This window comes from Dromaius novaehollandiae, chromosome 24 (assembly GCF_036370855.1).
Source record: "Dromaius novaehollandiae isolate bDroNov1 chromosome 24, bDroNov1.hap1, whole genome shotgun sequence".
Taxonomy (NCBI): Eukaryota; Metazoa; Chordata; class Aves; order Casuariiformes; family Dromaiidae; genus Dromaius; species Dromaius novaehollandiae.
Genome location: NC_088121.1, coordinates 2,848,024 through 2,875,159, shown reverse-complemented (window position 1 = coordinate 2,875,159; position 27,136 = coordinate 2,848,024). Strand labels below are relative to the sequence as shown.

The 27,136-nt window shown below is 35.4% G+C and overlaps 1 protein-coding gene across 5 annotated transcripts in view; it reads left to right on the top strand.

The window, feature by feature from the left end:
- Positions 1-27,136, top strand: part of PRKCZ (protein kinase C zeta) — a 74,650-nt gene that overhangs the window by 9,784 nt on the left and 37,730 nt on the right. For 3 of the 5 annotated variants that reach the window (XR_010392786.1, XM_026096500.2, XM_026096501.2), the window contains exons 4-6: positions 3,925-4,014; positions 4,405-4,455; positions 26,648-26,733. Coding sequence is in view for 4 of the 5 variants with exons in the window: in XM_026096500.2 (XP_025952285.1) it covers positions 3,925-4,014; positions 4,405-4,455; positions 26,648-26,733 (227 nt within the window). In the remaining variant the exon portion in view is untranslated. Of the gene's footprint in view, positions 1-2,694; positions 2,714-3,924; positions 4,015-4,404; positions 4,456-8,220; positions 8,267-26,647; positions 26,734-27,136 lie in introns of those variants that run through there. The other 2 variants (XM_064525436.1, XM_026096502.2) reach the window with 2 other exon arrangements.

Here is a 27,136-nt window from a genome sequence, read left to right as displayed (position 1 = left end):
TTTCCCCTCCACTTGACTGATATTTTGAAGAATCATTTTTTTAAAAAGATGATAGATGATCATCAATAAAAACTGTATTAGAAATAAGCTGTTTTGTAAATGTTACATAAAAATGCCTGGTGTGTTGCAATACAAGTGATATACAGAAAAAGAAAGTGGGAGCAAAGTTAATATGTGGAAAAATAGCGTAGCCTTTTATTTTACTGAAGTGTGAGGTTATTAAAGTTCAGTAAAAATGATTTGTTGCAAAAGTTTCAGGTTCTTACTGTTTTGCTACAGGAAAGGAAAGGTTGATGTTGCCTCATTTCGTTGTTGCAAGTTATCTGTCAGATCTAAAGCAGTTTATCATTATTCTGTTTCCACAGGTTTTCCTATGTGAGAGAAGCTTGCTTTTTCTTTACCTTTCCCATAGGCTCTGAAATGCTGTCATGATGTGAAATGGTTTTGCATATTTCTTCCTTCTGCAAAATGTGGCAGGTCTCTACAGCCTTAAGTTAGATAGAGCCTTCTGGTTGCTGTGAGTAGGAGTAAAACAGATGCTTGATGTTGTGTTCCTTTTTTGCTGCTTTTTTCCTTTTTTCTGAACTTGTGTTTACTTAGGTGCCTGCGTGATACAGCTGTAATTTATGGTGGACAGAACTCTTGTCTTGTAGGTTGCGAATAGCTACCATGCAATTGTATAACTGTATTTGGTGTTGTGCTGTGTTTTCTATGCACTCCCTCCTTCCCCCCCTGCTTATATTTGCCAAGGCTACACTTTGCAGCAGAGCTCCTGGAGCTGAGTGCAGAAAGATGGAAAAATAGTAATTTGCTTTGGTTCACATTTCTGATTATGTTGTTTTTTATTTTTTTATCATAGGAGTAAAATAGGCAGTATTGTCCTTTTGGCTGTAGTGTGGTCTGGTGGCTGAATGGGATTTCAAAATCCATTACTGCTAAGAAAAGCCCGTAATCAGAACCTGGTCCCCGTAAGATGACAAGGAGTGCTAATTTTTAAAAATATCACTCTGTCTTGGTATTAGGAATATAAAGAGGCAGTCGTAGTGATTTTAGTTTCCTAACCCTCAGTTTCATTGCTATATATGGCAGTCTAGTAAAAAAGTAACCTGATTGGAAGTGCATAGAGAATCATTATATTGCACATGCTCAACTATTTGAACTGCATCATCTCTAGGAAGGTTATTGTAGTGAAGATAACTTCATGAATTTTGAGTTGGTGGATCTTCAGATGTGTCCTACTTAACTGCTTCTTGGTTTGGATGTCTGTTGTAATTGTTTTTTGAGGTTTACTTAGATTGAAGTAACGCTTCTTTCCTTTTCTAATAAGTATTTTCTTCTATGCCTGGTTTTATTTGTATGCATGTATTAGATTTATAAATCTGCAAGAGGTTTGTATTTTAAGTTAAGTTTTAACCAATCTGTTGTTTTGCCTGCCCTGAATCCTTACAGATTTTGAGTTACCCTGTTTCTGCATGTAGACTGAGTGCTTACACTTATTGTCCCATGTAATTTAAATTCATTTGACTGATTGCACCAGAAGATGTTCTCTTTGAACTCACTTAAAGCAAATAGAATTTCTGACCACTTAATGGATAAAGAAACCCTACCAAAGGTCCAAAGAAAGCAAATTTTATAGTGGACCAATTCTAACACATCTCTGCTGGTATTTTTAGCAAGACTAGATTCTCCAAAATTTGAACTATGAATAACCCACGCACAATAAAATCCCACACAATTATCAGGAATTTGGGTTGATTTGCAGCACAAATCAATCTTTTCCCTTTTGTATTGCAGTATTTCTAGATTGTCTAGAGATTATCATGGATTATTAAAACTGTATCTCTGTCTATCAGAGGTACTCTTGCAGCATCTTCCAATTCAGATGTTAAAAAAAATTTTCATTTAAATATTAGAATTTATCCCTTGCAAAGGTCTTGTTCTGACATACAGCTCTTCAGCAATATGTATGTTCTGGCTTAGCTTCCAGTTCTCCCAAGAAGCTTTTTCAGTGCTTTTTCTGTGGCACCAGCAAATTAGGTCAATGGGTTTTTGACAGAACATCACCCAGCTTACTCACTTTTGTCATTGTCTGGTGTCAGACTGATACTTTCAAATCAAATTGGAAGTCCATGCTCTTAACTGAGAAGAGCCAGCCTCAGTCTGTCTTTTCTTCAGAGGAATAGAGTCCTTTAATTTCTCTGCTTAAAGGCTAACATCATTACTACAGATAGTTCTTAGTCTTCCAAATGCTACTATTTAATAATGACCTTGAAGTATATATCAAAGTTTGTGGTTCTTTGATTTGAGGAGGAAAAAATTTTGTTAGAGATTTTAAGTTAGAAAAAAGAAGTAGTATTCTGGAATAGGTAAAGATCAGTGAATTTTTGTTATAAAAGGATCTTTTGAATAAGATAAATTTAAAAAAAAAAGCTTTTAATAGTGGTAATGTTACTTGTCTGGGGCTCTTTTGTATGCTTTCCTATAAAATGTGATAACACAATCTATATGTCTGTGTCATTTCTACCTTTCCCTCAGAACTTTTCAGTCCACTGGTTGATTTTGAGCCATATCTGTCAGAAAAGTAGAAGCTTCTGAAAAAATTAAGCACTTCTTTAATGGCAATTGAGATGGAGTCAGAAATCTTACAAGTGTATCATCTGAGTCAACAGTTGCTAACCTTTATGCTATATTAGATGCCAGGTCGTCCATACAAGTAAGAAGCCTTGTAAATCTCCCAACTGTAGTAGAAGCTTAAACAGGAACTCACAAGAACCTGAGCACTGGTTATTCAGCCAGAGAACACAAACACATAGAAGGGCAGACTTTGTTAACTATAATGCTCATTAGGGCTGTTTTGTAATTGCATTTTATTTTTCTGAGGCTTTTCTGTTAATTGTCTCTTAAAGATATTTGAGATACTGAGATTTATGTTAGTATGATATTTTTTAATCTGTCAGTACATCTCATTAGTCTTCTAGCTCTGAGCAAATGTTGATACAAGCAGCTGAGAGTTTTAAAATTAAAAAACACAAAACTTGAAAATATATTATATACAGAACACTTTACCTTGGCAGAAGGGGAATTGGATGATATAGTAGTAAGTGGAGCCTGAAAATATCTGTGGTAATCAGAAATACTTCAGGAGGGTCTAGATTTCATGTGGCTCCAATGTCTTAGAGTCCTTTCATGATTGGTTGTAGCTGTCACTAATTTATTTCAACTGACAAGTTCTCCACAGCAGCTTTTCTCTTTTTGAAGCTTATTTTAGTGCTTTAATATGCAAAGGATGTTTCTGGGGTACTCCTTTATGATTAAATGACTACTTCCATTTCTGCATGTTTTCTTAGTTCAAAGAATACTTAAAACAAACAAACAAACAAAAACTTGTACCCCACCTGTAACTTCTGTCGATTTGTGTCTTGATATATCTAAGTTTTTTTTAATGATAGATTGTTTGTCTATCAGTATAGCGAAAGAGACCTTACTAACTTTTATCTATAGGCACCTTCATAACACTTTTTTTAAAGCTTTCATAGCGTTGTTCTGCATTCAACAAAGTTACAGTAGTAAGATAAAAGGCCTTTTAACAAAGGATAAATTTATTTTAAATTTGTTCTTTTCTGCATACTGGGAAGTGAGCTTACTCTGCCCTCCCTGTGTTAAAGATCTTTAAGCATATGTATTCACTTCTGTGTTTTACTGTCGCCTTTCAAACCAGCATGGTATACTCTGTCTACCCATTAAAAGTTAGAAGGAAAAAATTATGTTGCTATATTTTGACTTTAACCAAAGTGACAGATTAATATAACATTATTTAAAGAAAAGCAATCCTGAAGGCTGGTATGTTACTTAATAACTTAAATTCTCCCCTAAAATACTTAAGTCATAAATTTGCTTATGTATTGCTCTGTGCTTTTTTGCTAGGTGACCCATGTACCATCTCATCTCAGATGGAACTGGAAGAAGCCTTCCGTTTGTATTCTCAAAACAGAGATGAAGGGCTGATTATTCATGGCAAGTATTACACAATTTGAGAACCATATATTCATTTGTCAATAAGCCTAATGGCTTACTAAATGTGAAATTGGGAAAAACATTTACCCATCAAATCAAATATTACTGTATGCAGTTGTTGCCCTACACTTCAGTGTTGTAAAAAGGAAGTGTTATATTGGGGGTAGAGCCAAATCCCAAACAATTCAGTAAACTTTGAGTGGTCTTAAAGTTCTAAACTGTACAGAACAGTTAATGCTAAAGCCAAGTATAAGATCTTGCCACTAGTAACACTGATTTTGAGTTATTTAAAGGCTTTCAGAAACTGGCTTCTTGTAAATGTATTCAAGAATCAAGGAAATAGTGCTATTGAGATTGTTTGTGCTTAAAAATTTAATATTTTTGTTTTAGTTTTCCCAAGTATTCCAGAGAAACCCGGCATGCCTTGTCCAGGAGAAGATAGTGAGTACTAGAATGTTATCAAATATTAGTGTGATTTTTGTCACATGGAAAAGAAGTACTTTAAAGATTTTCATAAGCTAGTTTTATGTACATATATTGCTTTGTTTACCTTTTTCTAAATAGAATATTAAAATGATCAGTATTTCTCATCAGAGAAATTATGAAGTATTGTATGAATCAACATTATAGTATTTTTAATGTTACTGGGGGTTAATACTGGCTTCCAGTTGCTCATACAGCGCAAAGAAGAGTGGTGAGGATTTTAGATGTGTGTAAATATGGTAAAAGTGGTGCTTGCTTCTGAGTTTTTGTTTTCTTTTGTTTTTTAACCTGCGGGGAGGATAAGTGATGTACTGGAGAAGAGTGAAAAAGCTTTTTGTAAAGGGCTTATCAGTCTGTTAGAACCCTTTTGAAGGAGTGGATACACTTCCAGAGAAAGCAGATGTGATTGATACAGTCTACTTTGATTACCATAACTTAAATAACTGTACTGGGATGGAATGATTAAATAACTGGGTAGTCACTTTTCATTATGGAAGGAGGTCATCAGTATACTATTCCATATCCTTGTAAACGTCAAGGAAAGAAACATGAATAATTCGTTGACAAAATTACCTGATGAAAGCTGACTGAAGAATTGAAGTATGCTCTGCTACATTTTTTAACTTGCTTATGTTAGACCAAACCTTTCCCAATATAAGAGCGGAAAGAAGTGGGTGACTCTAGCTCTGCTTCAATTCTTGTAGCCATTTAAAGAAGGGAGGAGGAAATACTTGTGTACCAATCTAGACCGATGAAAGTCCTAGCTAGAACTGTTTGCCCTTATTTGTGCGAACACAAAGCAAAATAATGCTGAATAGTGTGGGGAGGAGTAAGCTAACTAGAGGAAAAAAGGCTTGTTCCTTGAAGATCTTTGCAAATCACGTGGCATAGCAGAGTTGTTTGCAATTTAATAATCTCTCATTAAAAGTATGGATATTTCAGGACAAAAGTGTTAACCTGTAGATGCTTTAGTTGTCCCAAACAATGAGATGGACTACAAGTGCACAAATTAGTGGGGTTCAGATGACCTAGTTACTCTATATGTAGAGTGTTCTTTCTTAAATAGTTTTATATTTGCATTGTACTTTGGTTATTCAAAAAGCCTGTGTAGTAGGATGTACTCATTAAGTGATTTGCAGTCAGATTTCTCATTATTTAATGAATGAATTTAGTACATGTCGTCTCTTGCAGCCATGGGACCTGTGTGGAAATCTGGTATTGTGGCTTGGTTATAACTATTTCCAGATTGTAAAACAGTAGAGATATTAAAGTGTATTGGTGCAAATTAGCATAAACTAATGTATTGAGCATTATTGCTTGTTTGCTATACAACAGATGTGTTGCGCTTGGACTATACATGTGTGCATGTTACTGGTATTGGTGATACAGTTTATATAAAGGATATGTTATGAAAGTAGATTATCTGAGCAGTACTTTAACTTTTTGTGCTTTAAAAATACACATAACCAAAATCCTGGGGAAGAATATGATTATATGTGCTTGACAGTTGCTGTTGTATGGATAATGTGAAGTAGAAAGTTGACAGGACTAAAATAATTCAGGAAATACTTGGAATGTTTCAAGTTTTTATTTTATTTTGTAATTTTTTTGCTATAGTTTCTTTCATATAAAATCCTTTTTAAGAATGAGAACATTGTGTCTGCTTTTTTAGAGCATCATGCTTTCACTGTGGCAGCAGCTTGTCTCAGGTTTGTCTCCAGTTATTTGCAGAGACAAGTAAACAGTTAATCTGCCACTTTATCCAAAATGGGCTTTTTGTTTAAATTAGGAGTTTGTAAGTGTGGACTTTGTTTCGCTATTGTAGACAGTTTAAAATGGGTTTTGCAAAGAAAATTTTTGATTTGACAGATTATTTCATTTGTAATGCATTGCTCAAACTTGTTCATGTTGGGTCATGGATTATAAATTACTATTTACAGTAACGTGATCTCTTGAATTGCAAGTACTTTGCGGTGACTTTCTGTAGAATTGTAGGTTTCTCTCTGCCGTTTCTTCCAAAAAATGTTTTTGGAAGGAGAATGCAGGAATTCATGCTGAATATTTTGCATTTATGGTGAAACATAATGATATGATTTCAGCTGTCTTGAACCTTTGTGAAACTGATGTGGCCTTGAGGTTATACCAGTCAGAGAAACTTAAAATAAATGTATGTAATCTGTTAGTGAAATGAACCATGACACTAAAGTTTCAATGCTGTTTGCACTCCTTTAATTAAAAATAAATAAATAAATGCTGTATGGAAAAAGTTGACAAATTTTTTTCCCTGCCCCCCAACACTGAAGAACAAAGATTTGAAAATATTCTTATTTGAAGAAGCCATCTTTTTATATTGGTATGATGTTGCCTGCAGAATAAGATTTGCCCAGATTCTCCAGCATCTGAACTTATATTGTTTCTGCATTCCTTTTGCTCTAGAATTTTTGCTCCCTCCTTTTTTTCTTCTCCATTCTTTTTCTTAATTTTCCCCTAGAACCAAGTCCTACTGTACTTCTACAGCTGCTGTTGTAGAAACAGTATCTTTTTACCTTTAGCAAGGCAGTTATTCCATTCCATGCAAATTGGAATGGCAGTGCTGCTATGCAGGTGAAGTGGCAGGATTTCTGAAACATCTTGTATTCAGTATCTGGGAAGAGATGCAACCTCTAATAGGTGCATCTAGTATCTGCCGGCCTGGAGCCTTGGATACTGATTTCCTGATAGAGATGGGAGACTTCTAGGCCAGCCTTGTGTATTCAAAAATAAGCTTGCTTTTTTTAGTAGACTAGCTATTTTTTTGGAATAGATAGTGAATGTTGTTTATGAAGTGTTTAGATGTATGTTTTTCTTCTGTGCCCATAAATGATGGTCTTTTTGATATTCTGATGCAAAAATGTGATCTAAGTGGCAATTTTATTACTTGAAAGTTATTGTAGGCTCAGTTTATGCTGACAGATCTTGATCTAATTTATCACTCTTGAAACTACAGGACGTTGTATAACAAAATATGTTTAGCTGAACCATTTCTGTTGACTTACGAAAGTTACCTAATGTAATTGCCAGTTTTATCAGAGAAATACTTGCTTTTGTGACATCAGCTCCTTGACATCCATGCCATGTTTTAGTTTGTGCCTCAGCTGCTAGCTACAGCCTCCCAAGGGAGCCAGTACCACCCGTGCCTGGATACATGAGGCAGAGATGTGAAAGGGAGAGAACAGGATAACCAGTCTTCCATTAAATATTTGCTCTTAATGTTCAAGCTGATCCTGCCTATTGTCTTTGGTGTCTAGTGGTATTCAAACAACAGCATCAGTGGAAAAAAGGGAAAATGTTTCATTTCATACCTACTGCTTTGTAAAGCATAAAGAATTACATTCTGGAGAAGCGAAAGAATAAAACCCAGTGAGTAATGCATGCCTTTTCTATAGCTTTTATGTATCATCATTGCGATTGCTACTATGAATTGAGGCCATTGATGCAGTGTGTGTGTGTGGTGCAGCAGATAATAGCATTTTGGTTATCGTGTAGTTGCTTTGCCTACCATCCTCCCTTGCAGCCATAGATTGTTACAAGTACAGATATTTCTGGTGCCTGTTGTGTTTGTAAGGATGTGGCTGAGAGACCTCTCAGAAATGCTGTTAAAATTGCAGTGAAAAGACTTTTTTCTTGGGGGATGGATTTTAGGAGAAAAGGACAGAAGAAAAGGACAGAAGATGCTGCTACTGCTAGTAAGGGAGATTAATGAAAGAAATGTATCCAAAAAACCCTGACGGTATGTGTTCAGGGCCTATTTATTGCAAGATTGCTAATTTAAAGATTAATGTTTCAGGAGCATCCTTTTATAGGCCTTTTTATTGAAATATATTTAGTAGATTGTTTAATGTGAAATACTTATTTTGAATTAGAATTTACCCAGTTTCTAATATTAACAGAATAAACTGCTGGTATACTTCTTGTTTCTTCTGCATTTCTACATTTGATCAAATTGGTATTTGTGTTTAATGTTAAATGCATCTTGGATTTGGGTAGCTAGTGCTAACAAATCATAGGGCTCTTTTGCTGTTTCATTAAATAGAAGAATGCAGGGAAAGAAATCTTCAAATCATTTCACTAATTGAATATGTTTTTAAAGGTACAAGTGCTTATTTGTTTTTAAAGTTACAAGTGCTTAGGACATTAGTATGATAGAAGACTAGTGCTTTTGTTATCTAATAGCTGATTTTGCTGGACTTCCTTTTTTTTGTAATGATTACATTATGTTGTGGATGTCTCTTATGCTCTTTGTTTATCTGCACAGTATTTTAGCATTAGATATCTGGACTTCATTTTTCCCATGCCATCTTTCTTGAAAATTACATCAGAGGGCTGAGTAAGGTATCTTACTATCCTAATTATTGTTCTGAGTTATGTTTAGATACGAATATTTGGTTTTGCTTTAGGTTTTTGTCTAATACTTTGAAATAGCTCTAAAACGCTTTTAATGACAGTAGCCTGGCCTGTAAATATTTTTCTAGCTCAGAAGGCAGGTTTTTCTCTTCATTTGTTGCTCTGTTGGCAGCAATGATTAGGTTATTCGGAGCACGTGAACCAATTCCATCCCCCAATGAAGAAAGGAACTATTGCGACTGTACAGATTACTCTGAAGTCACAGCTTGGACTGCGCTGGGTAATTAGTCTGTTTTGAAACTGCAACTAACCCTCTCCCTGTTCTTTAGTAATTGAACTGGCAGAGGCGGAGATCATACTATTTTTCATGTAATAACATATATTGTTGCTTAGGAATTGAAAATAGCTGTGTCATGGTTTAAGCATATCTGAAATTTCCCTCTTGTCCTCTTACTGTGTACCACTTTTTTAATGTTGCACATCTGAAAAATATGTTTTCGTAGTTAGGCAGTGCAAGTCAATGAAAACAGACTCGTGGTTAAGATCTGTTATTGCTTAGAATCATTTAGTGTTTTTTAATTCTAAAATTATTTTATCATTTTTCTTAGCTATGAAGCACCTAATGATGGATAGAGAAATACAGCTTCTTTTGAGTAACTGAGGTGTGAAATTGCAAAGCACATATCTGATCATGATTTTTTGATATCTTCCATTATGTTAAAATACTGGATATCTTAGCAGGTGTTTGTGCACCAGTTCATAAACTATAAACAAAAATATACCAGAACAAGGTATACCTCAGCCAGTTTTTAAGGTGACATAACAAATAGCTTGGAATTTTTTTTTCTTCTGTTCTCTTAGCTATTTTGTAGCTAAGAGTGTAATATAATCATGCAGGAAAGATGTCATTTGGTTTTAGAAAACTTCTATTAAATATAATCCCTGTCTTACCTCTTGTACTTCCAATATATGTACTTCCTCTTATAAGTTTGCTTCTTATATACAGGCATTTGGGTAACTAAATTGGATGAAGGTGATGAGGCTTTTTGTTACTTGTTGGAACCAGTGAACATTTGCAAGACTGTTAAACCTTTGTTAGCCTTTTGTGTTTCAGTAGCTTGAAAGAGTCCTCAAATGTATAATGTTGTAAATGATGCTGTCAAGGTTAATTATCAAATATATTTGGTTGCTTTCATAAAACTCTTTAAAATCAGCTGCTTTAAGCAAGTTATTTAAATTTTTTTTTAAATTGAGCCACAGATATAGCCACAGAGGCCTGCAGATCAACATTTATCTCTGAATTTTTAGTTGCTGTATGAGAAATCAGATTTTGTAGGGGGAAATTTCAGGTCCTGCTAATCTGAAATGGAGAGCACTTCGAAAGTGAAGCCTAGTAAGACTAATGATTATAACTGAGTAGCCATTGGAAGACTTGCTGTCCATTCAAGTCTGGATAATACATAAGTTGTCTGAACTAAACAGAAAGAAGCTAATCTGAGGAATGATGAAAGGGTTGTTTTTCAGCAGAGGCATTTGAGACTTCTCTGATCATCACTGTCAATGCAAGAGTTGCATGTTGAACAGACTGCAGTTCAGCCCTTAAACCTCTAGGGGAAAGGAATGACTTGGATAGTGGAAAAATTGAGGGTGGGGGGTGGGGGAAGGGATGCTCAATATTGACTGGAAAAGTACCTCATTTGTAATTCTGAAGTTCCATTACTAATTCTTCTACATCTGTAAGTGCTTATCCTTGAATTACTAGCTGGGAATACAGAAAATACTTAAAGGAAAAACTTCAAGATTTTAGTAAGGCCCTCTTTACTTCTACAATATCATGCTCATTATTAGCACTACATCAGCTTTGTCATTATCTAATACTGCTTATTAAGTGACTCTTCTAATAACTTAGGCTATCATCTGTTGCTTTTCTCAGTAACCCAGGTGCATATACCCTGGTACAGGGACAGGTAGAAGATTCCCTGCCCTTTAGATTTTCAGCTGTTGTGAAAAACTGTGCTTAGCCATGGGGAATGCAAAGCAAGCTTTCTGGAAAGACTCGGACAGTGATTAAAAATGATATTGTAAAGCCTGAAACAATGGGTCTGAGGTGGGAACTGCCCCATTAATGTCAAGGTGCAAATTGCTTTTAACAATACTCTGCTATCTCAGCATTGCTTTAAATATGTTGGAATAAGTATTGTAACACAATTTTGTAGAGCGGTTCTTATGGTGTATACAGGGAGATGATGGGGAGCACAGTGGAGATAAAAAGGAGGGTTGATAGAAAACAGCAGAAAATGTAAATTTTGCAGTTCTAATTACCTTATTTTCCTTGATGGAGTAGAAAGCCTCCTTCCAACAGCTGGAAGACAAATACCATCATTAATTTGAAAGATTTAAACATGCTTTCTTTAACAAGTGAGATGCTAAAGCTTTCTGTTAACAGGGCAGATAAAGGACTGGTCCATCAAATTGCATCATATGAATCTATAGCTATGATTTCCCCCCCCCCCCCCCCCCTTTAAGGATAAAGAAGCTCTAGGATGGAAGATTTCTTTCTTAGAAAACAACTTAGTAATTCTCTGCATCATAAAAGAATTAACCAAGTGGGAGGTGTGATTCAATTTGGTATTAGAATTAGCTTAACTTTATCTGTTATATTCTAGATTTAATGATTTCTCTTCTGCAACTATTCAGATTTTTTTTAAATTTAGCTACTATTTAGTAATACTTCTTATTGTCACAAACATGAAATAGTTCTAATGTTAAATTTTTGAAATGTGCAAATGTTATACCTATATATTATATCGGGAAGCTTAGAAAGAGTGAAAGTGTGAATGGGAGAATCAGATGGAGATGAATTTTATTTCTTGGATGATGAAAATGGAGCGGAATATCTAGAAACTCAGATTGTGACATGATGAGAATCCATGTTTTGTCCACTTAATTTCAGCATGCTTTCTTCCTAATACAAAACAGAATAAGGTACCTCTGAGATGCACACATGTCAAAACTATTGGACTGAAAAGTGATTGGTCTGGAGTGTTTTAGGCCTGCTGTAAAAGCTCCATCAGACTGACTCATCCTAGGAGCCTCTGTATACATTTGCTATATATGCGATATCAACTTTGTTGCACGTGTGTTAGATGTATTCTGCATGTGGGCAGTGCTCTTTTATCTGTGATGTTTAGATCTGGAAACCTAATAACCATGCTCCAGAGCAGCAGGATTTATTAGATTCCTGCCAAATTGGCAGGTTTGGCAGTGAGTTCAAGTGAGAAAGATATGGAGTAAAAAGTGAGTGTTTCTAGGCTGGTATTTGCATAGGGTACGAAAAAAATCTGGTAAAGGTGGTGCATCTATGTGTGTAGTTTTATGCAGAAGACTAATTAATCTTATCTGGGCACAAAATGAAATAGATAAAATTCATCCTTTTGAAATCTGTTAAAACCAGATGAGTTTTCTTCAGAATCTCTTGCATTCTTCAAAGTATCCCGTATTCAAATTTCTGACTTAACAGGCATGACCAGCTGAAGCTCAAGTAGGCAACACTTCATAATTTTGAGAAACCAGCTAATAGTATCCTTCTGTGTCATAGTGAGATACTGCATTCTTTTCTGGGTATCTTGTTACCAGAAGGCTGAAATCAGAAAGAATTCAGAAAAACACAGTCAAGAGTCTGATTTATTGGAGCAGATTGAAAGATAAAGTATACCTTTGTGAAGTTAACATCTAAGCTGAGTTTTATTCAATTAATATTGGAATAATGTAAACATTGCTTCTAGTGTGGACCATAAACTGAAATAATGGAACGTGCTGTGACAGAAAACGCCCCCACTCAGAAAATGTGTCCTGAGACTGTAAGAACCAAGTCATGGTTTTGTGGGTGTTGTGGAGGCCACCTTATGCAAGCCTTATGAATTTGAAGTAAAACTTAAATCCATTTTGAATAGCTGGTTGGTCAGTCTGTCTTTTGGTGTATTTGTTTGATATGTGATGTTCTATTCTAATACATATGGATGACTATAATCTGAGAGTGAATCAAGTAATTTGGTATGCAATAGAAGAAAACTTAGAAAATAACATGAACTTAATACCAGTGCTAACAATCCAAAAAATAGAAAAAAATCTTCATAAGAAGCAGGTATGAACAGCCAACAATAAATGTGTTGCTTATGTTTGGGGGCTGGAGGGCAGTGGGTTTCGGTATTTTTATTTTCATTATAGGCAGAGATTTTTGGAATCTCCTAGTAGTTCTGTGTCTGTAAGCTTCATGTTGGCTAACAGTTCAAAATACAGATAGAATGTATGGGTAATTATGAAATAGGGGAAAAATTAGAAAGCATATGAGATAGGCAACAGTCAAATCTATGGAGATGTTTCACTGCAAGGAGAGCTACACTAGCCTAGGACTTCAACTTAGAAAAAGACAACTGATTAAATATGATACCATTCATCTAAAATTTGCATATGGCACTGAAAAAGTAAGAAATCCGTTAACTATTTCCTATAGGGTAAGAAGGAACAGTCATAAAATGAAGTCTTCTGAAGGGTATTCTAGGGGAAGTATCAGTAACTAGCTCCCCCCCTCTCCCCCCAACCCATTCCATATTTGTGCTATAATTTGCTGTTTAAGATAGCAAAAGAGACTAGATAGAGGCTTGGTCTGATTGGATTTTAACTGGTCACATTTTATCAAACTGGATTTAGGTCCTTCTCTGATTGCTGTCTAGCTCAGTCCCAAAAAAGATCCATATAGTACACTGGCAGAAGGGAATTGGCCAGAGATTCTAGTACTTGCCTGTACTAGTTTTGCTGTCATTGGCAGCCGAACATTGATAATTATGGACAGCTGTCAGAATTTTGAACTTGTTAGTGTTGTCCACTGCAGGTCTATGTGTAATGCAGCACTTCAAATGGCTGTAGACTTTTGACTCTTGATAATGTAATTCTCACTATTACAACTACCACTAAACATGAATCACATGTACTCAATATAAGTACTTACCACTGTTTCTAGAAATTCTTTGCTGCAAGGTTTAAGGTTCCCCAACAAGTCTCAAAACAAACAGCAGCAAGTCTTAAATCATGCAGGCTACTGAAAACAGAAAATAGAACCAAATTCCTGTGGGAAACTTAATTTTTTTGCTATTCACTACTTTGTATGCCTACTTCATTAATTCTAGATTGTATTAAAGACAGTAGAGACTTTATTTTATTAGGCTTTTTGTTTAAAATGGAAAATAATTTTATTGTCATTGTATGTACTCAAACATAAAAGTTAAGAACAAAAAGTAGGACTGCAAAAGGGATGCAGAGGTAAACTAAAGAAGGTTTTTACTGTGTTTTCATCCAGTAACCTGGGTGCTCTTGCATTAAGTACTTACTAAATACAAATTATAGTGGCTTAGTTGAAGCTATAAAACTTGTAAACATGAAACCTGAATGGTTTGGATAAAAGTGTACCTAAGAAATGTGCTGACTTATCCATTCAGAGCAGTGGAAAACTACTTGAAGATATCTGCATGAATGGATTTTAACAGTAAAGAAATGCTTCCTCTCATGCTGTAATTATTCTGTGACAGCCTACTTAAATATTCAGAACTTCATTTAGATCTAATTCAGTACTAAATAAGGTAAATTGAAGAACTAAATCATTTAAGTAAGTACTGGTTCCAGCTCTTTTAGCCTGATTTAAAAACAAAAACAAAAAACACACAGATCTTAATTCTTGTTAACACAACACTGTATTTAGTTTTCATTGTAGTAAATACTTCGGTGCAAGTGATCTGGTGGAGGGGAAGAGTATAAGATTCAGCGATCAAAAGAAGATTTTGGACTTTGTATTAACAATGCTACACAAGCTCTTCTTCCCCCTGCCCTTCTTTATTTCCTAAATAAAAATGTTAGATCACCTTCAAAAGTATAGCTCAAACTCCAGCTTTTCACTTCCTTTTTATAATGTGATCTTTCAAATCATAGTATCAAAGACAGTGTTCTCTTATCCTGTGTTCTGGACAGCCTTGCAAAACACATGCATAACAGTCATGTCAGGAGCCAGGGGAAGGACATATAACACATCATATAACACATTATGGTCCCTGACATGTGCACAGAGAAGATTCTCATGAGGACTTCTCCACTTCTGTAATAGCATCCCTTACCTGAGTTTAGTGAGGATTTGAGTATGGCTGAACATAGGCCAAAGCTACATTATTGGGACTTTGCAATATCATTTACGAATACATCTGATAAATTTCGTGTTGGATATTCAGCGAATAAAATTCTGATCCCTCTGATTGCAAAGTTATGATCCGTTTAGAAAAATCATGACCTTGTCCTGACACAAAAGAAAATGTGTCTTTGGGCTCTTGGTTAGTTCCACTACAAACACTATGAATGAGCACTGTGAAGTAATGAAGTGTCTTTAATTTAGGACACTGAAAACGTGTATATACACCTCTAGACACTTAAATACTTTATCTATTTTCATATGGTATATTTTTATATATAATATACCCACACCCTCTACCATCTTAAATTCTTGGGGGGGGGGGGGGCAGGGGAGGAAAGGGTTGATGTCAAGAACTTCTAAATTATAAAGCATACAGCAAAATTCTGTTTTCTCCTGCAGTGTGTGCACACCTTTTGAATAGTATTTCTTTCTATGAAATATCTTAATAGGTCTACAAGTTTTTATTAAGAAGATAAAGCAAAATGAAATGAGTAAATAACTTTCTTAATTCAGACTCTTTCACAAATTTGTCTCAAAGTTGTCATTTTGCCTTCCTATTTCCTTCTATACTGACTTTCACTCTTTTCTGTTGTCACTTCCAGCTACCATAAACTAGATTCAAAATGCCCCTGATTATTTTAAGTAAACTGAAAAGACATTTGCCTTTCTCTTTATAGAATCTATCAAGTGTTAGTTTATTTCAATAGCCCTAATTTTTAGCTTGCTTTCTTTTTAACACCTCCCCCTCAAAAGGTGAAATAGTTTAAGTTCATTAGTGCATGCGCCAAAGGTTACAAAAACTTGCATAGATCCAGTATACATTTCATTGTATCGTTGACTGTTAATTAGGAAAAGAAACCTTTTCCGTAAATATGGCTCAATGATGCATCCATCTATTTATGAAGTTATGCCATATTTGTTTTCATTTAATTTCCAGCACTGAACATACTGCTCATGAAAGAATTCAAGAAAAATGTACTCAAGTTAGCCTGTACTGATAAAATCAATGATGGAAACATTTCTGCTTTGAATGAATATTAATATACAAGTAAACTCTGGGCTGTAAATCATTGAGTCAGATTCTTAATGGTTCTTAGTGATTGGTTAACAAATGCTTAGTCTCACAAGTAAAGGGAAGTGTTTTCAAATCCTGTGATTTATTTCACAATTGGTGCTCTACAATTCTTTTTGGGAAGCCAGAGGATCACTTACTTGCTGTAACTTCTTCACCAGGTCCCTGCAAGAATTCTACTCTAATCCTAGTTTAATCTCAGATTTATCTGTCTCGGTAACATTGCAATTGTATTAAACTATTGCATGCACAGCAGTTTTCAATGAAAAGAAACAGTTCGACCATTGAATGTGATGTAGCAGTGTTAAATTGTGCAATCTTTACTTGTTGAAAGTGATACTCGGTTTTGTGTGACGTTCAAACTACAGTTGTTTCGCTGCATCACCCAACATGTATGCAAGTCAGGCAGATGACGAGTACGGACATTGGACTTCTTATTGCACTCGGCGATCTGACCAATAACAATTGTAGCTTTTATACTTGATGTTAAGGCAATGTAGATTGTTTAAAAATGTGTTCTTCTTGCTGTAGCTTATTCTGAGTTTTCTAACAATCTTTCTTTTTTTGTTTGGCAGGAACATAGGTAGTAATTTTGTGTGTTATGTCATGATTGTGTGAGGGTTGCATTTCCAATGATACAAATAACAAGTTCATCACAGTTCTCACGAAATAATTCTGTCAACTCCATTTGTTACTAACTGTTGAGGTATTTCCTTAAAGTATCAGTTAATTATTTTCTTTTGTTCAAGAGTTATTAAGTCAGCTCCTTGGACTTTGTCCCTTCATTTGATAGCTGAAGTGACTATCTTGCTTGTCCTTCCTGTAGGACACGTTATCATTGTCTTCCACCCAGGGTCACTCTGAGGTGTATCTTTGAGGCCTCATCCACTGTATCTTTATTTTTATATATTTGTACACATATATATATATATATATTTGTTGTTTAACAGTGAATCACAAGTGAATTGAACTTTTAAGGGAAGCTTATGTATTGTTAAAATGTGTCATTTCTGGTATTTTTGTGAATGTAAAGTATTACTAGTTTTTGTTTGAAAGTGGAAGCCTGTGTTTTCAAAAAGAAAAAGTTTTTAGATCACTTTGTTTTTTAATTTTCTTGTGTGTGTTGAATGCAACCAGTATTTTCAATGATGAAGCAACCTTGATTTTCTAGTGATCATTTCAGTGAGCTTTCTAGCTTGGAGACAAAGAAAGAGCATAAGGCATTAACAGATGTGACCGAGTGTGAAGTGGCATATATAGTACCAGTGCAGCAGAGGCCTTTTGAAAATGAGATGTTAGCTGTGTTTCTTTTGGGTGCCAGTGTCTTACTAAATCTGGAATATCACCTTGTAATGGTGTGGATACATTTTAGCAGAAGATCATGAATGTGAGCAACCGAGAGATTATGCATGAGAAGTTAATGTACATGGTTTTCCATCCAGCAATCCTGAAGTGGCAGTTAGCTGATCACTTCTAAGTCAGTGGGGAATAGGATATCCAAACAGTATTCTAGCTGAGTTGCAATAAATACCAAAAAAAACCCCAAAACAAAAAACAGCACCCCCTGCTGAACTGTATCACTGTAAATGATTTTTGGCATTGCTGGGTAAGTATTACTATTCTCTGAAATACAATTTTGTTTTCTTGTTGCTTTTCTGCCGATGTTATAGATGGTACCATCTTCTCTTTGTCACTAGTGCTTTTTAAATTGTGCCTTTTTATATATATAAAGGTTCATCTGCCTTTTACTCATAGTTAATTTAACATCTGTTGAAAATGGAAAGAGAAGTCAAGGGTGCTATTGTTCCCCAAACATTAATCAGTTTAAAATAACTTTTAATAGATTTGATTTCAAAGTGCTGAATCACTTTATGTGCCTTTCTGGCATGAATATCTTCTGATATAAATTACAATGGGACCTAGATCTGTAATTTCTTAAATAGTAACAAAGTGAGTTAGAAATACAAAACAACATATGAAATGTTACTGAAAATGTGCTGTACAAATACAATTTAAAAAGACAAAGTGGGCCACTTGCAGACCAAGACGTCAATTAAGTAGAAAAGATGCATAAGATAAATTTCTAAGTGAAATTTGAAATGAATCTGGAAAGCATCTCAAAGAGTTTTATTGATTGTGATTAGCTGGTCAGAATATGCTGATGTTAAATAAGCACATGAAGTGGGAAGAATGGGTTGACTGAAGAAAAAATTGAAGAAACATTGGGTTTGTTAGAAAAGCTTCTTTCCTTTTCAAGTATTTAACTGAAAATAATAAATAAGAAGAAGAGATAAGCAGTTTGTGAACTTAAAGATTGGAAATGATCGATTTGGTTTGCTTAGCACAGATGCTGTTCTATTCAGTGTTCAGTTTTAAATAATACATTTTGATAAACTTTCTCATAACATTTAAGGTACTTTCATTAGGTAAGCATAAAATTCTGGTTTTGTCCATTTTAATGGAATTTTGATAGCAGCAATGTGTGTTTTGACAAAACCAGGCATAGAAGTTAAGGCTGTAGGCTTGTTAACAAATTAGCGTTTTAAGCAGTACCTTTTCTACTTGCTGAAAAAATAGGTATATGTCAGACTCTCCTGAAAAGAAAAAAGGGAAAAGACTTTACGGGTATTTAACAGATGAAAAGAAAAAAAATTGCAGACTACTCAGCTACATACAAGAGTTTCTCCAAATGTAAATGTACATGTGTGTATAGTGTTTTTTGGTGGTGGTTGACTTTTTTTGTAGACTTGATCAGGGATGTGTTATTTTCTGTTCCAGCCTGTTCCAATGATCATCCACTCTCACAGTAACGAAGTGTTTCCTTACATTTGAGTGGAAATTCCAATTTGTGCCCAATGCCTCTCATCCTGTTACTCGACACCGCTGAGAAGAGTCTGGCTCAGTTGTCTTTACGCCCTCCCATCAGATATTCATAGACATTGATAAGATTTCCCCCCTCTCCCCCCCACCTTCTCTTCTCCAGGCTAAACAGTCCCAGCTCTCTCAGCTGCTCCTCGTATGAGAGATGCTCCAATCCCTTACTCATTTTCCTGGCCCTTCGCCGGACTTGCTCTGTCTCTCTCCTGTACTGGGGAGCTCAAAATTAGACAAAGTACTGCAGATGTGGCCTTCCCAGTGCTGAGCAGAGGGGAAAAATCGTCTCCCTCGACCTGCTAGCAGCGCTCTTCCTAATGCAGCCTTGGATACCGTTGGCCTTCTCTGCAATGAGGGCGCATTGCTGGCTCATGTTCAACTTGCTGTCTGTCCACCAGGACCACCAGGTCCTTCTCTGTAAAGCTGCTTTCTAGCAGGTCAGCCCCCAGCCTGTGCTGGTGCATGGGGTCATTCCTCCCCAGGTGCAGGACTTTTCATTTGCCTCTGAACCTCTGTTGTTCATGAGGTTTTTCTCCGCACATTTCTCCAGCCTGTTGGGGGCCCTACAAATGGCAGCGCAACCACCTGGAGTATCAGCCGCCACTCCCAGTTTCGTATTGCCTGCAAACTTGATGAGGGTGTGCTCAGTCCCATCATCCAGGTCATTAATGAAGAGGTTAATGAGTACTGGCCCCAGTATCAACCCCTAGGGGACACCTCTAGTGACTGGTCTCCAGCTGGACTTTGTGCTGCTGATCGCAACCCTCTGAGCCTGGCGGTTCAGCCAATTTTCAGTCCAGTTATCTAGCCTGTACTTCATCAGCTTGCCTGTGAGGCTGTTATGGGAGAAGGTGTCAAAAGCCTTACTAAAGTCAAGGTAAACAACATCCACTGCTCTCCCCTCATCCACCTCATTCAAGCTAGTCATCTCATCGTAGAAGGTATCAGGTTGGTTAAGTGCAATTTCCCCTTTGGAAACCCATGCTGACTACATATGACATCTGACTAATGCTGACTATCCAAACTCAACTATTCTGTGATTCCAAGGCAAGATTCACTACTTTTCTCATAAGTTCTGAGGTCATTCCTTGAATAGGGAAGTCTCTTCAGCATAGAGTTTAGTTCTTTCCTTTTTTTTCATGTCTCCTAGAAAAAAATGAGTGCTTGGCAATCTCTAGATTAGGAACGATTTGAAAATTAATACCTTTTACTGATACTTTTGTTTAAAGATAAGGTTTCAAATAAGTATCTGCCTTAGATGAGTTGATTTGGAATGAGCAGTGAAAAATAAACTTTTCAAAATACTCGTGTTACACATTTTGTTTGTATCTGTTTTTTTTTTCCCAAGTTTTTTTCTGCAGTCTTTTTTAGAGGTTGAAATACAGGGAAATGTGGAAAATAGGGAATGTCTTTGAAAGACAGTTATTAAATATTTACAGGATTCATTGTTTGTTGCTGTTAATGATGTAGTTGCACAATTTGACAACAGAGGGAAGAATTGCAAAGCAGGGACAGTCAGGGTTGTTCAACAGTTATATAGAGGTAGCTGGTTTCTTTTTTTTTCTTGTTTTTGTCGTGTGCTTTATAATACAGTTTAAATGTTTTTATTTCTTTTGCAATCTTAGCTTGAAACTTAACTTCTCTTTAGAAGATCTTGGAAGTAGATAAATTTCAGTAAATGCTTTGTAATTGGATTATTTGTGTTCTCCAATGAAAACTTACTGTTATCTTTATTAAGTGCTCAAAATATCTTTGAGGGTTCCTCTAAGCTTTGTCACCTACAAAAGGAATGTTCAAAAACTTTCTTAATTTTTGCAGTTAGGTGAGACTTGTCTTCAACATCTAGTGCAGAAAAAGATTTATTTTGTTCAGTTAGGGGAATTATATCTCTTTCAGCCTCCAGGCAGCTAAGCTGAAAGTCCTTGATGAAAAATAAATGGAAAAAAATAGTCCTTTCCATTAAACAGATACAGTAATGGAACAGTCATGTTTCTGTGATGGCATTACATTTTCTAGTGGGCAGCAGTCCATCATGGCTGTAAAACTTCTTTTAACTGTTCATTAGAAGAAATCAAGGAACCCCTTCTTTTTATTCTAAAGCATTCTTGGAACACATGCAAAAAATGTTGTCTCAGATGGATTCAAAACTACTTATTCCCATCAGAAATACAGGGGTGAAATTTGTACTAGGATAGAGGCTTGTTCGCACATCAGACAGAATACTGACAGGAGTTCCTTATTTCAAAAAATGTACTTATTGCCATTTTACTCTTCATGATTTCTTTGATCATAGATTTCAAAATACAGCTCTAATTATTTCATAGAGCTGAGGGTTTGGTTAGAATTTTTGAAGCTGATAATGCCTTTAAAAAAAAAAAAAAACCCAAAAACAAAACATTTTTTTGCCATCAGCTTTAAGGGAGTTTTTTAGGGAGGCTCTTCTCTTTCACTAGGCCATTCCTAGATGGATTTGATACACATTTTACCCTATTTCCAGGTGCCATGCTGTCTTTTATAACAGAAGCATTTCCATTGCTACTTACTCATTGTAATTTTGTGTAAACACTTTGAAGATGGGGCAGGTCCGTGTGGATTATATATATGAACATGTGATTGCCCTATTAACAGAAATAACACAAAAAATGTGCTGTCTCTTAAGAGGGTTGACAGCTGTTTTCCTCATGCAGCTCTAATGTTTTGTTTTTTGATGATGCAACAATCTTAAGTCTGGAAGTTTGATAAATTGCCAGTGATATAGTGTTATTGATTTCATGTGGATTACAAAAATGAATACTAATATTGATAGTCCTGAAAAGTAGTTTCATATTATTCTGCAATACAAATGTAATCTTCTTGATATAGTACTGAATAATACTTGTCATTTAAAGGCATCTTAATTATCATTATTTCTCGTTTTATGCATAGTCCCCTTTTTACAGACAGGGAGTAGGAACTGAACTGTCTTAGGCCAGACACTGAATCAGTGGCGGTCCTAGGAGGGGGATTTCCTACTCTTTTAAAGCTCCAGTAACTTGAGTATTTGCTAGACAGTTGCCTCACAACAGTATGCTATAAAAACCTGACTTGGGCTTGATACTTGTTATTAATTAGTGAAGTGACTTGCTCCTTTATTTTGCAGACTTTGCCAACACAAGCTGCTCATTAATTTATCAGTCGCTTAATATTCCTCATGTCAGTGATAAGCTAGCTTTAGAACACAGATGTATTAAGTTGCCTCCGTATGGTGCTTTATCTAAGGAATCAAATGAGCTATTTTGGAAAAAATCTTTGTGACATGTTTCTTTGCCTTCCCCCCCCCCCCCCCTAAAATGTCATCCTACAAATGGAATAGTTTTTCATTGATGTTCGTGTATGATATATTTCAGTTACATGAGCAATATGCATATTTAGTCACTGATATTGGAAAAAGTAAAATTCTTAATGCTGCAGTAATATGAAGAATCTCGTAGGTCTTGAAAATACTCTTATAAGAGGTTAGATAGGGTTGAATATTGCTGCGTAAAGTCATTATAAATTAAAAGAATATTTTGATCTCACCCTGTGAGATAAGGAATATGACAGTCCTTGAAGTGAAGATCATCTTAATTTGACCAAATACAATCCTGTTAAGAATGGCATTTGCAAAAATGTCATGTATGTAAGAGAAATCATCTCCTAAAGTTTTGACCATAAGCTTTGAAGTTATATAATGAATCAAGTCTATGCAAGCTTGCACCGCTTTTTAACACTTTTCAAAATTGCAGTATTTTTTTGAACTCGCACTAAGGCACGAAAGAAAAATAGCAGAAATATGAGTTCATTTTGCAATACCTGTGAAGTTGATAAGGGCTCCAAAAATTTTTAAGACAAGAACCTTTTTTGATATTGATAAGTTGTTAGATAGTGGTGCTTACCTGCTGGCAACCTATTTGTCTCTTGAAGGAATGTCTCAGAGAGAGAATGCAAAAAACCTGCTTCTTTGCTGGTATGAAAACTCCATGTGGTCATATGAATGCCTTTTTCTGATCATCTTCCAGATTGCAGTGAGCTGCAAGTGTGATCGTCTATTTTACACAGAGTTAGTGTTCAGGTTTTTTTGTTATACGTGGCACACACAATTGCTTGGTGTAGCAAGTGCCTTGCTATAAGGACTTGGGTAAAACGGCAAAAAAATTAACCCTGATAAACCTGCAGTTATGAATGGAGGGTTTAAGGAAACAATCAGAGGAATGAGTAAGGATGAATATTGTATTTTTATAATCCAATTTCGTAGCTTACTGAATCCATAGCTGCTTTGATGCTGCTGGAGATTTGGATTGACAGCAAATACCAGAAGTGTATTTATTTGGACCAAAAGGTTATGGGTTCCACACCTTTCTTCTGTTGAACTCAACAGATCTCAAGTGGTTAGGAAGGTGGTTCTAAAGGAAATCTGCTGAAAGATCTGGAGTAGGCTACAATTTCAGTAACTCTTCTTTTTCAGTTGTGATAACCACTAATGTCTTAGTGGTTGCCTAAAGCATCAGATAACAGGAAAACATTCGCATCTGTAACTCTGTTACATTTTTGTCTTGAGTCATTCTTTGTCTGTTTCCTCCTCTTCAAATACTTCCTCATCATTAGTTCTGTTTTGTTTTGGTGGACTGTGTCCATCTGACAATTACAAATGCTTACTGATTGCTTTTTAAAGGATTAAGTTTTCTGTTGATCGCTGTCAGTGAAGTTCATTTTTCTGAGAAAATTTTTAAGGCAAAAACTGCAGTAATTCTGCCAAGTTCTCATTTAAATTTTCATTGCACTTAAAGTAGATTTTGTTTGTTTACTTTAAAGAAAGCTTGTATTCAGCAGATTTTGAAGAGCTGTTTGAGTCAAATGAACATATCAAGTGACACACCTCTATTCTAGCAGCTTCATGTCTGCCATCTCTGTGGCATGCAGTCTTCAGCTTCTTTGAGAAGGTCTGCCTTCCCCCAGATAGTGTCTGTTTCAAACTCTTGTAAAGCAAACATTTGCACATGCAAATAAAATTATATGTGAATATTTGCAGAGCTGGGGGTGAAGCTTGGGGAGTAACAGAAATTTTAGTATTTTTATGTGCCTTACTATTGAAGAACGGAAGTAGAATATTTAAATATCTATATTTAATATATTTATTTAATATTTAAATAAATATATTTAAAATATATTTATTTAATATTTAAATATTTAAAAATCAGACCTGTTACATTCAGTGTTTGCACATTGCATGTCCGTAGCATATGATTTTTGGCTTACTCAAGTTTAAGTTAAAATAATACTTCCACTAAGAAAAAGTACTACTTGAATTATATTTTGACCATAAAAATGTGGGGAAAAGGAATGGCTATTGATAAGATGTGAATATTTAGAACTAGTGTTATCTGGTACTTGAAAGCCAGAAACATTAAAGATGAATACTAAAGACTGTTAATTCCTGGGGGATTATAATTTTACAGCTTGCCATAATATAGCAATGTTTATAAATCTAGTCTATCAAGGAGTTTATATTAAGGATGTTCTTTTGTATATTATTTGGGGTAATTTAGTTAACACTACATATTTCTCTAGATACCATCTTGAATTATGGAATCTCTTCAACTTGTATTGGATTTGATTGAAAGACAGCCTTAAGAGCCAACATAATATTGGACTCTAGGTCAAAAACGAACAAAAAGAACATATTCAACTTTATGATTGAGTCTTATGGAAAAGTTGTGATGCTTAAAGAGAAAATTACGGCAATATGACAGCCCTTGTTAGGAGGACAGGGAAGAAGTGAGGATCATCTTAGATTGACCGAACTCATTCATTTACTGGGAAACTGAATTGTTTCCGTTGGCAGAGTCAGTGTGCCTAGGTACCAAATGTAGCATCTGAATATGTTAGTATCAATAAGAGCTCAGTAAAATGTCTATTTTACTGTTTTCTATCTTAGAGAGTTATTTATATTTCTTATGCTGTTTAGTTCTGTTTCCTATGAAATTGCATTACTTACTCATTTTTCTATACAATAGGTAAAATTTATTTTGTACAAGCTGCTGCCTGTTTTAAGTTGCGTTATAAACAGTATACATTTTTCTTTTTTAAAATGACATACAGTTAAAACTTTCTTTGGAAATTTAATTCGTTGTGCTACTGAAGATAGCTTTTATATAATATCTAAAGAAGAAATCTTTTAACTTTTCACTTTTTTTGAAAGTAATAGGATATTATAATACCAATAAAAACACTTTTCAAGATATTTTTCCAGAAAATGTTTAAGGGAATATGCCATACTTATCTGGTCTGATGTTTGCAATAGTCTGTAGTCTGTTGCATTTCGTGTTAAAGCACTTTGTTGCTGTCTAAAATATGCTTCATAACCTTAATATTGATAGTAAACTTTGAGAAATTGTAAAGAAATTTAAGTCTGTGAATCTGTTAATAGGTGTAAATAGAACTAATTATTTATCTTTTAAAATCACGCTAAATCTGAGTGTTTTGTTTTTTGCTTTTTGGGGGGTTGCTTTTTTGTTTTAGGGGGATTTTGTGGTTGGGGGGGTTGTGTTTTCTTCTGGGTCTGGAGTTGTTTTGGTCTTTTTTTAGCTGTCTTGATGGCAGGAGTATACTGTAAGTTTTAACATCACTGCTGACTTCTCTGCTTAGTTCATCTCCCCCTTCCCTCCCCCACTTCCCCCCCCCCCCCCCCCCCCCCCCCCCCCGTCCTCTCCACTTCACCCAGGACCTACTAGCGTTGCCAGCTATGGAAAGCACATGATTCTGTTTATGTGGCAGGGGATGACTGTGTCCTTTGCAGCTGCATGTAGCTCTGAACCATACTAGTGTTGCATGATGCATTTTTCAACACTTAATACTGAATATCAACTCTCTAATTAGCCTTATAAACAAAGATTGTACATATGTTTGTGCAAAGCAGCAACGAAAGTAAATTTGCAATAGATGCTAGGTACTGTCTTGTATGGCCTCTTGAAATCTATCCTTAATAGCTTTAAAATGGTTTCTTATTGTCATGTCTTAGAAATAATTGCAGAAACACATTTGAACTATTTCCATAGCCAAGGAAATATTTTGATAGTATTTTCTAGACCAGATAAAAATGAGGTCAAATAATGTGACTCTTGCTTTGTAACACCTTTAATACTGTATATTTAAAACACTGTTAGCACCTAACAGCCCTTACATGTTTATGTATTAGCTTGACATAGTGAGATAAGCATCATAATTTTACTAGAGGAAGCTGTTTCTTTAACTGTTATCTGTCTCTCTCACCTGAGCTTGAACCAGCAAACAGCCAAGAAACTGTAACAAGATTATGATCATGTGAGAAAGGGACAGGGACAGAGAAAAGGGAGAGGCAGTGGTAAAAGCACATCCTCCAGAATCTGTCATTTAAGGCTGCCTTTAGAAAAAGAAAAAAAGGGGAGGGGGAGGAACTCAGCAGGGACTTTAGCTGTGCATTGATATTTAGAAAAACAAGGTCGTTTTAAGCCACAACTTGCCTGACATAGTGTGTCAGTTTTGCTGTGCTATCATGCTGCTTCTTTACACCTTTTTAATTTCTTTCTTAGAATCAATCTACCGCCGTGGAGCCAGAAGATGGAGGAAGCTGTACCGAGTCAATGGGCATTTGTTTCAGGCCAAACGTTTTAACAGAGTGAGTACTGTTGCATAAAATGTTGCATTTTGGTAATGTTTTGCAGTTACTGTTTTCTCAGTCCATGCTTTTTGTGTATGTATAGTGGTGAAAAGAAAGGAAAAGCAAGATGCTTATTCATGTGACTTCTTGGTCTGTACAGTCTTATTCAGTACACAGCAATCAGAAAAACTTGCAAGTCTTTCTGAATCTGGGGTGGAGTTAATAATATATGATTGGTTGCAATGTGTTTTTTGTTTGTTTTTGTTTTTGTTTTTTTTTAAGTTTCTAAAAACTATTTTCATGAATACTTAAACTCATACATACTTAGATCAGCTTTTTTCCTCTCCACCCTTTGTCATTTTGATTGCTTACTAGCATAATTTTTACCTTCAGTATTTTTTCCTCATTCTTTAAGATTAGA